Here is an 18,980-nt window from a genome sequence, read left to right as displayed (position 1 = left end):
GAAGGACTAAGGAAAGTGGATAAAAAATAGAAGTGAAAATAGAAAATAAAATAGAAAGTCCTTCTAGGACTTTACATATGGTGTACCGTAAACCTCTACCGTGATTATTCATACCACCATGCAAACCTTCAAACATCAACTAATTACTTTGTTTATAATTAATCAGCCACGATCTCTTTTTTTAATATGAATATTCCTCACTTGACAATGAATAAAAATATAATAATAATTACGAATTTATTTTGTTTATATCATCAATTTGTTTGCAAGTATGGAATATGTAATATTAAACTTATGATCTATTTTACTGTGTATTATTTGTACTTGTCTATATCTAAGTTTTGTTGAAATGCTTTTAAAAACTGAGCTTGTAAAACTTCCAATGTAATTTAGCTCTCGGGCTACCATTTTGCAGTTGTTCTATTAAAACCATTTCATACTACTACTACTATTAATGCCTAAATTGTAGGAAAAAATTGTTAGTGAATAAAATCATCGACTAAATTAAGCTTTACCCAAACCTCATTTTATGACAATTCACTTGTCATGTCTGTCTTTAATGCCTGCATTTTAGAACATTGAATTTTGCTACGGAATTAAATTATTGACTAAATAAACTTTCCCCTTCATAACCCTAATTTCTGTGTTTGCCTAAGTTGGAGAATTTTTTTTATTAAAAGCAATTCTCTACTGCTTAAGCTTTTCCCTCGACTGACAATACTTTCTCTTTTTAATTTCTTTTTTACTGAATAGGTGAATTCTGAAGAAATTGGCTATTGAAAGATCTTTCATACAAAATTACCCTTGAACTAAGAAATGAAGCGTACCATGATTATAATTAAATGAATTACTAAAATGACGGACTTCAAAATTAACCTTGAAATAAAAGACAGTTTTATATTTAAAAAATACGAAATATTCCATGGAAACCTGTGATTGAGATGTTTAATAAGCAAGGAGCAACGGAAAATGGCTTAATATGAAGTCGCATTCCTTTATTGGTTATGACGGCGTTAGGAAGTTATTAGGAAGGTATTTTGGTTCTAAACAATCACGTCATCGTCGTCATTTTTCGCAATTTTCATATACAACTTTTTGTTTGTAGAAAACTATTTCTTTATTTTTGTCTTCATCAGAGTCATCCTCTATTCTTTTGTGGGACATAAAAGATAATAAAACCTAAATTAAATCACATATAAATTATATTCCATTCAAAGAAAAGGAAATTTAACACGAAGTATATTTCTTAAACATTCTGCATGTCCCTTTATATTTATCAATTGAGGTTTTTATAATAACGATACGAGCATATCGTGGAAATATTGTGAGAGGATGGGAAAGCGTGTGTGTTTTGTTATAATAGGGGTGAGAAGACATGAGCCCCTGAACACTGGCATACTGATAGGGGGTATTTATTATTCGATACCATTACCAGTGATTTACAAATTTTGCTGAAATGACATGATTTTCCGGTATTTTTCTCAATCGTTTTGTTAATCAAACTTTTTTTACAGTCGGGCGAAAAATATGCTTCGCTCCCTACGCTCTACCTGATCGTTAATACTCCACTTTGAAAAACGTTCCGCGGGGCCTGCATGTAACATGTACAAGTGGTGGTGATGCAGATTTTTCTTCTCCCCCCCCCTCATTAATTACGCCACTGCCCTTGGAAGGTGAGCCCCCTGAAATGCCCCCCCCCCAATCCCAAACTGCCTCCTGCGCGCCTGCACGCCATGACACCCCAACCTACGAGTTGCCGCCCTTCTGGCTCCAAATAGATATGAATACGTAACTAAAATCTTTTTCCTTTTCATTTTGTATTCATTTCATTTCATTTATTTTCGTTTTCAAACATGAAATCAAACAATATAATCTAATAAAATGTGCAAGACATGGTTGATAATACAAACAAAAAAATGAACTAACTAACAATAAATAAATGTACAAGATGCCTTTTCAAGAACGCAAATTTGTTTCCAATAATGTTCAAGAAATTGCATATTTCGATACATTTTTCTATTACCAAACACCTGAGCAAAACAAGAGAAGGAAAAAAGAGAAGATGTTTGGTAATGCAGAGGCCGAAAGAGAGCCAAAGACGGTAAATTAAAGGCCCCTTGTGGGTAAAAGAACAAACTCATCCGCACACACACAAACACACGCACCCACACACACACGCGCACACACCCACTCCCACACACCCATGCACGCACTCACACGCGCACACACACACATATACCTTCGGAAGACCCGTGGAAGACAGACGTATACCTGAATCAAAGCTTCTGTCATGAAGAATTGAGGGCACAATATAGGAGCCCCCAAACATTTCAAGGACCTGCTGAATCATCAGCAGCTAATAGAACAGCTAGAACACTATAGGAGCACTTGCTGGAAAGGAGAGCAGCTAGAAGCAGCTTGGAAGCAATGCACCATGAGCTTCGAGAGAGAGATAAGGAAAGCTTTGGAGGAGATGCGCAGACGAAGAAACACTTCAGATGACATATACATGTACATGTACTTCCCCCACTCACCATTGATAACTCTGCATGGATGCAGCATATGTTACTCTGTTTCACATGTTTCCAAGACCTTGCTGTCCCAGAAAAAGTGTATCAAGTTTACATTCATGAACATGGAAATGTCTGTATGTTTTTGTATTCATATTATATAGAGAAATATAAATAAAAATTAAACTTCAAAGTAAGAAATGTGACATGTTATCTTACGTCCCTAGGGTAAAAAAGACTCTTAGACGTCTGATAAGCGTTCTATTATCGTTTCGAAGGACACTTCACTTTACACTAATTGATGTATACACTTAGACATGTATTCCATTTGGTCGCAGCGGTAATATCTACGTCACATGTTGCCATGGAATAATAATTGTACATCAATATGTCTTTTATATGCGGTGTATTTTCTAAAAACTGTCAATTATCTGTTCATCTTTTCTAAGGAAACTTTGTGTTTTTCATTTGATGCTACTTTATCATCTATTCCATTAAAAGTTCAATTTATAATAAAAGTATTAATTTTCCTCCACTGAGTTTAACAAAATAATCCTGATAGTCAACATATATCTGTCCATTTATATCCAACATTATTGAATGTCTAACTATAACAGGAAAAAAAAATCTTTTAAGGAAATTCTGGATACGCTTAGTTTATAGTTCAAGATCATTTTCTTTTGGTAGCCAATTCGTTCAGAACTCTTTTGCTCACAAGAAATCCATTATAAACAATATGTATTAGGTTTGGCAAGGAGAAGGATTAAAACGTAGATGTTTCTTTCACCATGCAATAACATGACCAGAACTGGTCTTTATCTTTAAAAAGTCGACAATTTCATTACTTTACATTATTATTTATTTATTTAATTTTCCATAAATAGGGGTTTATTCAGTTTTTGTATCACACAATAAGGTAATCCACTCTTACACAAGACAGGTTTTATGTATTAAAAGAAGATTAATTGTGATTACTTAGCGAAAAGCGTATTTCACAAATATACCCCTGGCATTTCGTGAATAAAGAGGCAAGTCAATCCTTATTCTTATTCTTTTTTTTTAAACCAAATCAAAATGTAACTTTCACCTCTTCAAGCAAAGGACAAAAGGGCAAAATAAAGACACTTTGTTGTGGTATAAATTTATTTCGATATCAAAATACAATAAATAAGGTTATAATCTGGTGCCATCTTGCCCGAATATCACCATACGGGGATGTTTGTTGAACTCGCTGCTTGAAACTATCCCATTTCTATTATTTCGCGAGCGAGCGAAGCTAGCAAGAACCAAAAAAAAACACTTTACTGTCTCTGAAATTGTATTCCTTCATCGAAATACCTAGCGAGATCTTTATATATAATTTCGGCCACTTACATTTTCTAAAATTGACATTTAATTTGTTCTAAAATATTTTTTTGATATGACTGTCTAAAACACACTCGCAGCAGCACGTTGAAAAAATGCTGTACTATTACTACTACTACTAATAATAATAACCTAGACTTATATGGCGCATTTCATCTTCGAAGAAAATAACAATGCGCTTTACGATATTAATACAACAAAATTACACATAACAACTAATTCATGAACTAAAAGATATATATCAAAATAAGGAAAAGATTAATAATAATCAAACATTATAAACATCCATAAAAGAGAAATGAAGGCAAATCATATAAGAGTACAGTAATGTAATTAAATTTTGATTAATACAATAATACAGTTTAAATGACATTAGAAAGCGTTTTTAAACAGGTAGGTTTTCAGTTGAGATTGAAAGAAAGCTAAGTCTGTGATGGTTCGGAAAGCAGTGGGGAGAGAGTTCCAGAGATGCGAAGCTGCATATGAGAATCTTCTGGATCCGTATGACTTGGTCCTGTCTTTCGTGGGTTCAATGAGGTGTTGAGATGCAGAGGGGGCAGATTGACTAGTAGGACGGGAGGGGATTTAACACCCTGCTCCATTAGAGTGGCGGAAGTTTTGTATTTTAAAGTGAAACGGACACACATACATACATACTCTCTCTGTCTCTTTTCCCGCACGCATTCCTTCACTCGTACCTCCATTTCTTTTTCTCCTCTGCCGTACTATACATCAAGGACGCAGATCGGATTCTTCGAAAAGTACTTCTAAATCATTAATGCACCCAATTTAATTGCTATCATGTTGTTCCCGCGTTCATTGATTGACCTATATTACGATCTTTGGAGATCATTTTCGAGCAAACTTTATCATCATATTATCTTGCATTCTTTTCCACGTTTCTTCCTCTCTCCCCTCTTTCTAAATTTTGTGTGTGTGGGGGGGGGGGGCATTCGATTAGGGGCACATGCCCCCTGTGCCCCAAACCGCATGGCTACGCCACTGACCGACTGTGCATTGCTGTTAATAACACACAGTCGCATTTTCATCTTTCCCTTTTTCGATCCTATACTCTCTTTCTCTTTTACATGTGTTTGACTTTTTCTCACAACCCTTCTCTATAATGTTGCTGCATATGTGAAGATTAATGAAAAAGAGAGGAGATCGAGATGGAGAGGAGAAAAAAAGGAGAGTGAGAGATAGCACACGATGTGCATACTACAGGGGTAGTGACCATAAATATAGTACGCTAACATACAGGCCTTTAAAAAAAAAAGACGTGACGGGAAGGATTTAAAGAAGGCAAGACATGATTTGACAATGCACTGATATTAATTTGTATTGTAAGAAAGTATAAGAAACAATTTCAATTTCCTCTTAAATGAAATAAGAGAGAGAGAGAGGGGGGGGGGCAAGTTGAATGTCATTATGAAGAGAGTTCCAAAATTTCTCAGGTCTCTCCCATATCATCTTTAACTTTCTGTCAAATTATAATTAAATCGGTTTGTGTGTTCTGGTTTCTTCGCTTACAATACATGTGAAATTTGATATTCTAGAATTCCAGAAAGATATTATAGAGCACTTTAGGAGTTGCTATGGCAATGGCATTGACATCGTAGTTCTCTCCTTTCATGGATAAATATTTTTTTTTGCAATAAGGATGGCGTACTCTTTACTTGTAAAGAGTGTTATTGAGTAACCGACCCACTACCAAGACTGAATGGGGTCATTCACGATCTCAATTTGCACAGTGAAAAAGGCAAGCCTGGCTTTAATAGGTTCAATTGGCTTTTAATATATTCTCCTATTGAAAATAAGGGAGCGCATTCATTAATTAATTGAATATTTGATGCAAGCTGCAATGAATATTGCTGCTTTTTATTGATATGGGTTGCAGGGGTGCATTAAGGTGTATGTAACAGAATAATAATAATAATATAGCTCACATTTATAATGGCGCCTAATACTTTGTTTCTAGGCGCAGAACATATTATTACCCCGGTCATCGGATTCAGGCTTACCCGCACACAAGGTATGCACATTCTCCACTCCCTGGGGAGCATTCCAGCCAGTCGCCATTTTACAAGCGCCATTTCTAATCAAACCACATTAGCTTTCGCATCCTACCGGGTACCAATTTTAACACCTGGGTGGAGAGTGGCAAATGTAGATCAATGTCTTGCCAAAGGACATTAATGCCGCGGCGGGACTTGAACCGCGGACCTTGTGATCCACAGTCCGGTGACATATCCACTCGACCACGACACCTAATTGCGTCGTGATGTTATAGATCGAAAACATTATTAATTTGGAAGAGTTTCGGTCAGAGCTAGCTTGATCATTCGCTTTAATTATTATTAGCAGATCTATGTGCCTATATGCATTCGTTATCTTCAATGTCTTTCCTTTGAAGATGAAATAAGAAGAGAGAGGGAGGGAAAGAGAGAGAGAGAGAGAGAGGCCGAGAGAGAGAGAGAGAGAGAGAGAGAGAGACTGTGAGAGAGAGAGAGAGAGAGAGAGAGAGAGAGAGAGAGAGAGAGAGAGAGAGAGAGAGAGAGAGAAAGAAAGAAAGAAAGAGAAAGTCTGCAAAATTTCTCAAAAACAGTTAATTCAAAAAAAGGATGAAAACAAAAGGGTCTATGAGTTCGGAACGGAGGACGGTCGACTGGAGAGGGGGACAAGAAAGGAGAGTCGAGAGGTCGAGGGTACGGTTACGTCTATACTATGGAGACTCAACTAATTACACGTTATGAAACGAAGGATTGTTTACGGTGCATGCCGCTGGAGCCGAGCGATTTAATACGCACGTGAATCGAAGACTCTAGCCAAACTCTTAGATCGTCAAAATTAATCAATCACAGTTGTCACACATCATATCAGGTAGAGGCAATAGCAATAATTTGATCTTACTGTTGAAATAGACATGTATCTAACGGTAACATTTCAACAGCAACCGTACGGTAGTTTTTTTTACTCTAAAATTCAAGTGGCAATATGTTCGTATTCGATTCCATAACCTAGTCCCTAACTCTAGTAAGCTACGACGCCCACGGCGTCGGCGTCGGAGCTCCCTGGAGTTACCTAGTCCCATGCTCTAAGTTCTGAGTATGCTGCTATGCATAAATCTTCTGATTGGAATGCGGACATCGCTAGAAATAAGCACTATTGTCCAGAGCTGGTCTGCCTATCGTGCGTCGTGCATTTTAGTTCAGCTTTAAGAGGTCTTTATTTAATTGATTTTTGAAGGCTATATGTGTGTATTTAAGCAGGGCTGTCAACTTTGGAGTTTGGGGAACTGCTTCGAGATCGAGGCACTCCAGCAAAGCATAGCAGAGACAGAGTCGGACTAAGACTAAGAGAATCCATGCTAATGAGTGCTTCGAGGGAGGTCGTAGGCCAATTTTTGCTCAATGGCAGTGGCGTACGCGTACGCTGGATTTTATCATGGGGGATGTTTGAAAATTGCACCAATAAATTTCGCAACATCTGAGCCAGCCGCTGAATAAGCGGGGGTAGGGGGGGCGGGTGTGTTAGAGCACATTTTTTACATTTTTGGGGCGGGAGGTTTTTTCATAAACCGGGAGATTCTACTTTGAAGCGGGAGGAAAGGCGTGCTGGTGGGAATCTCCCGCTAAGAGGGACGGAGGGAGAATGAGCGTGGTGGCGTGAGACTCCCTCCAAATGCGGAAGAATGGCAGCCCTGATTTAAGTTTTTGGTTGGGAAGGGTAGGTTGTTCCAATCTTTGAGTGTGTGAGGGAGGAAGCTGTTGAGGTATGCTTTAGTCTGGCATTGGAGTAGGGTTTATCGATCAAGATCTCTTATGGGTCGTGTTGGTTATAATGGTAGACAAAATATCCTACATGTCATTCATTTTGTTGCTTGTAACAGTGATGTGTTGGAATTGGGTGCATGTCTGTTTCAAGATCTGTCTCTTTATGTGTCTAACAGTAACAGTCTCTTTAAAGTTTATCTCCCTCAGAGTCCCTGTCTTGTTTGATGTTCTCCTGTACTACTAGTTCTAGATCTATCTCCCTGTCTCTTTTCCACCAACTCAGTCTTTATTCATGTCAATGATTTAATCTCATTCTCTCTTTCCTTATTTGTATTTGTTCTTACTAAGTTCTAATGAAGTTCTATTCTAACCCCTTCACTAGGCCTACTACAGAACAATCTGAAAGATTCAAGTAAAACTGAAGCAAGTACTTAGCTAGCACTCGTTTGTACCAACACCAGTGTTTGGTTTGCACCCATGATTCTTGGCTGTCATTTCTTGAAGCACGGACTCGCCTTGGGATCCAAGATTATCCGTCATCGCAAGGGATTTTCGACATCGGTTCATGCTTATCAAGTCAGGTATAAATATGATGGGGCCTAGGGGTAGGGGGTTTGGTGTCAGGACACTTATCAAACAAAGACTTCTCTCTTGCCTTGAGATTGAACAAAAAATATTCCTCAAATAACACTAAACATCATGAATATTTGTCCTTGTATTAGTAGGGTGTCTGAACGATTTTTCAATTTTCAATTTGGGATCGTTTTTCACCATTTTTGTTGGATATTGGAGTAAAAAATGTAATCAGAATAATACCTTTCAAATTTCAAGACTCACCGATGTTTCTATCAAAAGATACAGCCCCTCAAAAACTGTGCAATATTCATAGCATTTTGGTCAGAATGGACAGAAAAGTGGTTCACGCAGAGTTATAATTTCTGCTCAAAAGCTGCACAGCTAATGCACAGCACGATATGCAAAGCGTGGAGCAAGGGTATTTTCAAACTGTTGTAACAAATGATCCCTTGGGACTAGAGAAAAACTAAGTGCATGGATATATTCTTTACAGCTGGCCCAACTTATCCCTCGGGGGGGGGGGGGGGGGCAGTTCGTGAAATTGGTAAATCTCCGAGTTACCATGGAAACGATGTTTAAATCGCTGTTTTGAGCAAGATATATTTAGAATTCCGGGGGTGGCCCCCTATGGGGAATATGGAGAAAAACCTGCTCTTTCATATGACACCACATTTATTGAGTTTCACCTTCAGGATCATTTGTTATAAAGGTTTGAATTTCAAATTTTTCATAAAATCATTGACCAATTTTGCTTGGTCGCGCAATGCATGTAGACCACATAGGGATGTGTGCAATCTCTATGGGAAAGATTTTAGCACACAACATCGGGTGCGCGATCAGACACCCTAGTATTAGTGTCCAAAATAAGTTGTAGAAGATTTAAGAAATATCGCTAGTAAACTACTTCAAATTGCTGTTTTAAATCAACTATCCGGCTGTGTCAACACACAATGTCTGGGTATGCTTACTTATTTTTACTTTCTTAAAGGTACTATGTCCCATTTGCAGCCAAACATCAAATTCTGTCGAACTTTGAGGGAATTATGGATATATCACGTTACGTATGTCCTATCTGTGAAATTCAAACATTAGCAGTGTCCTACTATTCACATTATGCGAGGAAAACGTTTACTTTCTAGACTGTACTGTCAGACACTATTGAGAGACTGACTGGCTTCTTTTTTTTCTTTGGTAAAATTATACATAAAATGAGCTGTGCAGGTACATGAGAATTTGTCTACATCAATAACCCAGACTGAAGTGCACTGTGCATGTGTTTGATATAGAAGATAAGACCTAGACGCCTGTATGAGTTTCAACTCTACCATATTATATATAATTTTGTTGTTCTTGTTCCGATTTGTTTGAATATTTCTAGGGGTGATGAAAACCTGCATGTGAAGGAACTGCTTGAAGAAAGAAATCACCAGTATCCAAGCTCGGATTCAGGTGAGAAAGACGTACATGCCCAGCGGCTTACTGCAAATCTTTGGGTCATTGTGTCAGAATGCCCCTTTATTCAGGAAATGTCGGGGTAATGTTTTTGAAGTAAAATGCCTCTCATCTACAAATGGTCTAGTCCAATCTAGCGGACACTTTGTGAAAACCATATCGCACATCTACGAAAGGTAGTGTCATCTTCTGCTTTCATTTCACGAATGGTCATGCATTGCGACCACCAGACCGGACGCGATGGCTGGATGATACAAACTAAGACACGTTCAGCAGCTTTGAATAGAAAAACCTGTGAATCCCCAGAATCAGGCATACATGTACATGTATGTAGGTTGAAATATGTTGGCTCAAGGAAAATTCTGATTTTTTTTTTTTTTTTTTTTTTGGAAGGGGGGGGGGGGGGGAGAGGGGTAAATATAAAGCAATACACATACATTATTATTATATAAATTGGAGCGTATTTGCAATCTTGTTCCTTGCTTCTTCTTCTTCAGTCGTCCCTTTTGATGAGAATAGGTTGCCTCCTGTGTCAAATGTGTACAGCAAAGACAATGCAAATATTTGGTACTTAGAGGCCAGTTTGTATGTGCAGCATGGTAATCTTTAGTACCAAGCTATAAGGATTGTCATGAAGCATGCTAATGCGAACATACCCTGACATTGTCATATTGAAATTGCCCCCAGAAACTTACAAAAAGCCTAGCTAACATTCAAAATTATTGTCCTAATGGCAGACTGATGAATAATAATAAGTCAGAATTAGGAGAGCTGAGCCTGTGCTATGAAGCAGTTTCAGCCTGATGGTGGAGCCGCTCCTCGGTAAGCAGTAGATGGCAGGTTCAAATCCTCTAGGTTCCAGGGTATTTTCTGGACTTTTTGTTTTGGTACAATTACAAGATCGAGCACACAATCTTAACTTACTGAGTGCAAGCCCCGAATCTTTTTACAAATTGAAAGTATACTCTCAAGATGCCTAACATAAAAAACAACACTATATACTCTCTATCAAATGCTCAACTTTGTTCATTCTTATTATAGCGGCTCGTTCACTTTTGACACATTTAACTGTGATGACATGAGCATAATGTGCTTCACAAGTACATGTATGTATAACACACAGATAAGGGACTAGATATGAGACTATGTATAAGACATTTCTTGCATGCAGATATTTTTGTTTTCATCCCATCTTGCTATTCAGATACACATATTTAAACAAACATTAGCACTCACATTGTGTGAGAAAGAGCCCTTTTAAAAATATTTTGCACAAATCAGTTCCATATTTAGTGTGAAGTGCAAACTTATATACCACAATTACAAATTTGAGGTTTCTTCAAATTGATGTATTTTTGCCTGTAAACTGAAATTTAGAAAGAATGTGCAAATGGTAAATTCGACTGAGTAGAATTTATGTGTACAGAAAGTATTGAAATTATGGAGTTGTCTCAAGGTAACTTCTCCAAGTTCTTATTAAGGTAAAATATATAATTATGTTAGGTCAGTCCATAAATGTCAGATTTTTTTCTTCTATTTCATAGCGTATAAGCCTTAAAATGTATCATGTATTTACTTACATGTATCCAGGAAAGATAATGTCTGCTGGGGAGGAGTTGCCAGTGACAAAAGATGATGCCGCATCTGTCAAGCGACCGCAATTTGGGAACAGATTTCTTGAAAATCCTGACAATGTCTTCCAGCACAATGCATGGTGAGAAACTTCATTTAGAACTTCAAGAAATGATAATAATAATGCATAAACTATACTAATGCTTGTACATGTAAGTGCTGTACTATTATAATCCCTGCCTTAGCAGAGCTACCCTGTTAAAGTGCTTTGGCATTCCTACTTGGTACTCATTTACTTCACCTGGGTTGAGAGTGGCAAATGTAGATTAAGTTCTTACTTACTTGGGTATACTTGGGTGTAGAGACTGGAAGCTTAGCTTATTTGTCCCTCTTTACTGTTGCATCCCGCCTCAAGTATGGTTCAAACTTAATTGGATTGTTTCTCCAATACCTTTCTAGGGACGACTTGAATTGGTTAATGGTGGCAGCATTGACTACTTCCTTATACAGGGCATTCCAATTGTTTACACTCCTTATTGAGAAACTATACTGCCTAAGTTGAAATGTTGTTTGACAATCTTGAAATCATGTCCTCTTGTTGTTGAGACAGTGTTAAGTTGGAAGAATTTTGAAGGATTCACTCTGTCAAAGCCTCTCAGGATTTTGAATATCTGTATCTGGTCTGCTCTTTGTCTTCTGTAAGCCAAAGTAGGAAGTTGTAGTTCTCTAAGTCTGTCTGGGTATGCTTGTTGTTTCAGTTCAGGAAGAAGTCTGGTGCCAAAGGACACAAGTGTGTTTCACATTATAACATCAGGCATTTTACCTGTTATTTGTGTTTGAAATGTATACACCCAGTAGATCAGCAAAATTAAAGAACTTGATATTTACTCTATATTTCTTGCTCTTTCTCTCATATTTTATTTATTTTTCTCTCTCTCTCATGCTTTTCTTTGTTCTATGTCTCTTCTTTCATGAACTTGTATGGCAGGGACAATGTGGCATGGGACCCAGAGCAACTGGAAGCTGCCAAGAAGAAAGTGGGAGAGAATTCCAGTCAACAGGTCGAAACAGAAAAAAAAGGTACATGTAATGCTGATTTAAAAGGTGGTTCTATAGGCAGTTGTAACACACATGCTCCTGCCACAATTTAAAGGGAGTGTGTCATGACGAGACTATGTGTCTTTCCTGTGGCCCTACCTGGGGCCAATCGGGTATAATACGACTACGGACGATGCGACCGCAGCATTCATGTGTGTGCAACATACGCGAAACAGAAGCGCTGACCCAGTTAATCAAGTCCATTCGTTTATGTGCAGTTGTCCAATAGAAGACGTAGATGGCGTCAACCAGTATTCGCCATGATACACTCCCTTTAATTTGTCTTCCTTTGACACTTTGAAGAAAGAGCATTAATCATACCTCTTTGATAATTTAATGATTTTTTTGAATTATTGTTCTCATTATATATCTTTCCGAAGGTAAAGCTCATTAACAAATTAGGTTAATTGAACTAGTGCCATAGAGAAATAATTGCATGCTTCTCAATTGTATTCTCAATATAAACAAAATTGCCATCACCAAAGTACTACATGTAGTCATTTTATGATGCACAGAGCACAGGAGACTAAGGAGAGAAACCTAATATACTGAACCAAAATAGTTTGCATTGAATACCACTACCGCATTCACAAACACCACAATTCCTTTAGATTGTAAAACCAAACAGATTTTCACATTGAGGCTGTTAAAAGTTCATTTCTATTGATTAGAGCAGTATTTATATAACTTTAAAAGAAAAAAGAAAAGTTTAAAATCGCAGCAAATATATTTTTTTTTACTATGGATAGGGTTGATGTATCACATGGAAAACATTTTGTACCAACATCTTTTTTTCTTTCTGGGCATTAGTCTTGTCTGTACCTTTCTTTTTATTTTTAGTTCAATTGTATTTTTGCTCTTTTGATTACTTTTTTCAGAATTGTATGAAGCTGATGCTGATAGGTACTGGAACGAGTTCTACTCTCTGCATCAACACAAATTCTTCAAGGATAGGCACTGGCTCTTCACCGAGTTCCCTGAGCTCTCCTCAGACAATGCCCAAGCATCAGCAAAAGAGTGTAGCTCTGAAAGGGGAGCATCTCAAGAAACTTCAGAGCCTAGGACAATGGACAGCCTTACCACAGGCGGTTCAAACACCTCCGCAGAAGCAACGGAGAGGAAAAGTGAGGATTGTGAACATGGTCCTACATCATCAAGAACTAGTCGGAGTGAATCAGGAACTGATGAAACCCATGTAGCAAGTGATGATTTCCCAGGAAAGTCCGCCCACAAAAGGATTCTTGAAGTTGGCTGTGGAGTGGGCAACACCATCTTCCCCATCCTGCAGACAAACGCAGACCCTGGTTTGTTTGTCTACGGCTGTGACTTCTCCTCTGTGGCTGTTGACATCGTCCGCCAGCACGCAGAGTACAACCCATCCCGTTGCCATGCCTTTGTCTGTGACGTCAGCGACCCTGCAGCCACGTTTCCGATCCCTGATAACAGCCTAGACCTCGTCGTCCTGATCTTCGTCATGTCTGCCATCAACCCCGATCGGTTCCTGTCGACGATCCGAAGTCTTACCAGACTCCTCAAACCCGGTGGTAGGATACTCTTCAGAGACTACGGTCGCTACGATCTGGCGCAGTTGCGCTTCAAGAAAGGCAGGTGCCTCTCGGAGAACTTCTATGTACGTGGAGACGGGACCCGGGTCTACTTCTTTACACAGGATGAACTGCGGGAACTGTTCACTTCAGCTGGGCTGGTAGAAGAACAGAATACTATTGATAAAAGGTTACAAGTGAACAGGGGAAGACAGTTGACAATGTATCGTGTCTGGATACAGTGCAAGTATAGAAAACCATGATACAGCTCCTCCGAGTTTCTACCACCAACCATTTTATCCTTATTGGCTTTTAGATTTGCTGATGTGGTGAGACTCGGGCACAATGTAACAGAGAAGAAGCAATTAAGTGAATTTTATTACGCAGTGAAAGAATGTACAAACTACAAGGAATATTAGTATAACAATTGTAATCATGATAAATCAATTACAGTGCTAAATATACATTCAAGTCCTGGCCAATTAAACAATTTTTTCCAGCAATTTTACAGTATTGCCGGAAAATCCATCGGTTCAATTTAGTAGAAAACAAATTTACGTTGTGGACTGTCGATCAAAATTGCATGCGCTATAGGTCTTTCAAGTTAGTGTTTGAGCCAAGGGTTTGTATGTGTATCCTTTATTAAACATAAATCCTGTGCATTCTGAAAAAAAATACTCCTATCAGATGTTTGTATTCCTAATATGTGGTGTAGTGATCATTAAAACTTGAAAATTATACGCTGTTATGGTAGACACTTTTTTTTCTTCTGTATGCGTTCATATAAGCTAGATGTTGTACTGAAAAGACCTTTCCCTGCCCCTCCATTCAGGTCTGTATCATCTGTCATTCAAACAATTATTTCTCTGATCTCAAGATGTTGATTGGTCTTGTCTTGGCTTTTTTTAATGTGACTGCTAGTCTCCCCTCTCCCTCTGTTTCTTCCTCCCTACGGTATATAAGTCTTCCTTTTTGCCTTTAGATGTTCGTCAAATATTACTGGTATATACCTTTTCGACAGGGACCAATTTTATTGTTGATGCTATTACTGATTGGTGAAAATCTCTCTCACCAATATTATTTATAGCTTCATAAACTCCCAAATAAAGATTTTAATTCCATGAATCAACTGAGAATTCCTTATTGTCATTGTATTGTACACAATTTGTCTTAACATAGCACACAGAATGATATATGGACAATAAAAAGATATCTGTACACAATCAATATATATACCATGCATACATTTGTTTTATTACATATGTTACAATACAACAAAAGAGTTTCACATACATATTGGATATCATCACATATGTACTTGCAAGTTTCTTTAAACATTTTTTTCTGTATCTAATAGGCTATGATACAATCGTCCAAAATATTTAACATCCATAGCATGTAAGATCAATGACACTCGGTTCTTTTAATAACCACATGTAATGTACTTCTCGTCTAGAATACAGGAATATCAACCGATGCTTCTGGCATGGCTTAGAGTAGAGTAAACAAGTCCATCGTAATTGCAATGTAAATTGGCGTGGGTATATCACCATTTATCTTTTAGAAGCCATTGCTTTCCTTAGGGTAGAATTTTTAAAAAGCACACTACGATGATTATTTGGGGATTCCCCAAACAAATGCTTGAAGCTTACATTACAAAGAGTTGTGAAAATAGGGGTTGGATTTACTGAGTAGAACAAGAATTATCTGAATGTTTGAAGATTGATGATTAAATTTTAATCTTAAAACGGTGCCATGCAAATTACTTATGCTAATAAATGATTACCCGGTATACATAATTATGCAACATTCTGTGACCAAAAGGATGACATATTAATCAGCAGTGTATGACTTTCAGCATAAATGATGAATGTATTAATCAGATACAAATGAGGAATAAACTCATCTTCCCTGTAAATTATTCAACATTTTTTCAAATTAAAAAAAAAGAGAGACTGTCTGTCAAAAGACAGAAAAAGAGGAACCTGATAATTGATATTGAATTACATTACAAATACAAAGAATTAAATATAGCCAATTTGTCTCACATGTTCACCATAAATAACAATATATGCTCTCCAAATTTCAATTAGTTCATTATTTTTCCTTATACTGACTATTTTGCTTTAGAAAATCTTGGGAGAATTTAGAGCAAGACTTCTGAACTAAATTTGCATGAGGTATTAAACAGACATAGCACTTCATTTGTGCTGATTACAACGGCTTGGTTTTATAACAGTGCACATAAGAACTAATTTTAATTGGCCAATCAGTTTCAGAGTAGAACTTGTCAATTCACTTTTACTGTCTGTTGATCATCCTTTCCTACAAGGATATTATATGCTTATATATATACTTTGAATACATTCAACATTTCCTTCATTAGCACATCTTACCTTGATTAATGTAACATTTCTGAATTAAATGAAGAAATAGGCATGGAACAAAAAGATAAATCAAACTTAAATTATTACTATATAAATCATTTTCTAAAAATAGAAATCATTTTGAATTGTTGATTGTACCCAACATTTGGAAGCCAATTTGTAGTGTTTGTGCATTCTTCTTTACTTCGTGCTTTAAATCTTATCTACTGCGAGAGTAATTTTTTCTGTATACAGGGTATTTACACAAATTTAATTATATTTCAATATTCTTTAAACAAAAATAATGCCTCAACTACAAAAAAAGCCATATGAGCTGGGCCCACAACGACAAAACGAAACCTTCTATCTGTGCTTCAAGCTGGAGTTGATAGTTAATGCTACATCTAGTAATTTTCTTGACTTATATGTGCTTTGGATACATTTGTTGAGGGCATATGCAACTTATTTATTTTAAAAAAAGAAAATGCCACTTCACAATCTGAATGCCCATTTCACATCGCTATAGATTGCATTATCTCTAATCCAAAGCTGCACATATAACAAAAACAAAACAACAACAAAAAATCATAACAATTGAAAACTAAGGAAAAAAATAAAACATGGCAATTTGTGAAATATTGTTCTAGCAGGTAGCAGCGGCTACTCTCTGCGACTTGTGACAAGTCCAAGTTGGGGGCTTTTCAGAACAAACTGATTTCATGAACACACATAAAACTATGTCTCCAGATACTACATAGTGGAGTTATAAGATTTCTTCTTCAAGTATATTTATGGGACATGTTGACAAATGAAACCAGGGTTTTATTACATGTTATAGATGTCAATTTAAGAATGGATATCTTACCACTCCCAGCAAAAGCACTCCATTTTGTCAAATCTACTCTACATAGACCCACTCATATTACAGCAATCGTACAACCTGTGATGTATCGATGCAAGGCCCCTAAAAATCCCAAACCCTAAATTATTTCCATACATGGTACATCTGCATGTTGTAGAGTCAGAGAATCCACTAGACATGGCGTAATTTCCCAACATACATTTAACTTTTACAAGTAAATCCATAACTTACCATAGTGGTAAGAAAACCCTGATAAAAACTGCTTCAGACGTGGCAAGAGAATTTGGAGATTGAAACAATCGATACGTACCTAACACATGGATCATAAACAAAAATGAAATCCCAAGGATATTTTCTACGAAATTCAATGCATCCTGCAACTTGATTTTTGTTGTTATACTCGTAAGGTTTTAACAGAATGTAGGTTTGAAGTATGCCATGAGATTGCATGTAACATCATAACATGTGACACCAAAACCAATATGCAGCTTAAAAGTTTACTGGAAAAAATTGTGCGACCTTCATGTAAGTGGATACATTTTTCCCAATAGCTAATAGGTCACAGGAAGAAAGAAAGATAAAATGTACGAATGATTGATCTATCTTACAGGAACCCTCTTATTTTACATCACATTTTATTAAAGGAAAGAGAAAGTTCATACTGGTTTACTGTTGATATAATCTAGTATTTAAGGATATAAAGCGGAATTAAACAAAAACATTTCTACAAGAAAACTTTCGAGGGCAACATCTACAGCATTTGTGACATAATAATGAAATAAGAAATCCATGATTGGAAAATTTGATTTTATTTCTCTTGGTGTACTACTCGAGCTGTAAAAAAGATTTCCAACATTACCTCAATACTGCCCAACATCATAAGATAATGTATCGGGCTCTCATGGTTTATTTTATTAAAAAATTGATAAATAACATGAAAGGTAACCTAAATGATGTGACCTAACGCGAGTCATGATGAACGATCTGCACTTCCTATTCAAATTTGAGTCGAGTCCACAATATGAAGGGCAATATATAGATTCAATGTACATACTACACAAGCACTAACTACATGCAAGCACTTGTTTTTCTCTGAATTTTCCTAGCAAATGCCCACTGTCAATTCCTCTTTCAAATTAACACAATCTTTGAAAAATAATAAGAAATTTATTTCAGCCAAAGCAAAAGGAAACACATTCGGTCTAAAAAAAAAAGAATTGAATTTCTGCGACGAAAACGACACGTTCCATTGCCTTCCCACAACTTACATAGACTCTGTCAATCATAAACTCTACCTCGATTCTACCTGCTTCCCCCCCCCCCCCCCCCCCCCCCCCCCCCCCCACCTCCTAATCAGTAAAAGGAATTTTGTTTGTCTTCACTTATGACAGTTGCTAATAGCAAGGAAGGAAGGCTATGATTTTTACAAGACTTGATTTATCTCAAATAAGAAATTTCAGCTGTATAAACAATGATTGTATTGCCATGATTGATTGAACATAGGTAATAACAATTTGAACAATATCACAGCACTCTGATCACAACAGACTTGCTTTCAATCTTCTCATACAATTAAAAGCTTGGTTGTTTTAGCAAATGCTCTTTTGCAAGGTACTTGTGTTCAAGCGGCACATCACAAGTGGTGTGTGTGTGTGTAATTGGGTTTTTACAGACGTGTATCAATCAGATATGATTATTTACGTCTGGGGACCGACTTTTAACGTTACCATCCGTAAGACGGGACTCAGTTTCGAACCTGCGTCCTCGGCTGAATCAGGTTATAACTTCCATTGTTAGCTGGATTACAGGCGCACGCCACAACGCCTCGTAAACCTGTCTCATTTAAGTTACCCTCTAGCTTC

At 37.1% G+C, this 18,980-nt stretch overlaps 1 protein-coding gene across 1 annotated transcript; it reads left to right on the top strand.

Moving 5' to 3' along the window:
* Positions 1-6,665: 6,665 nt before the first annotated feature.
* Positions 6,666-14,835, top strand: LOC579573 (methyltransferase-like protein 2). The gene is made up of 6 exons (XM_774937.5): positions 6,666-6,755; positions 8,031-8,229; positions 9,603-9,673; positions 11,267-11,390; positions 12,237-12,328; positions 13,225-14,835. The coding sequence occupies exons 2-6, from the start codon at positions 8,126-8,128 to the stop codon at positions 14,151-14,153; spliced, it is 1,320 nt and encodes a 439-aa protein (XP_780030.4). The 5' UTR covers positions 6,666-6,755; positions 8,031-8,125; the 3' UTR covers positions 14,154-14,835.
* The last annotated feature ends 4,145 nt before the right edge of the window (positions 14,836-18,980 follow it).

Source organism: Strongylocentrotus purpuratus, unplaced genomic scaffold (genome assembly GCF_000002235.5).
Source record: "Strongylocentrotus purpuratus isolate Spur 01 unplaced genomic scaffold, Spur_5.0 spur5_contig_866, whole genome shotgun sequence".
Lineage (NCBI taxonomy): Eukaryota > Metazoa > Echinodermata > Echinoidea > Camarodonta > Strongylocentrotidae > Strongylocentrotus > Strongylocentrotus purpuratus.
The sequence above is the reverse complement of the archived record's forward strand: the minus strand, read 5'-3'. Positions and strand labels throughout refer to the sequence as shown.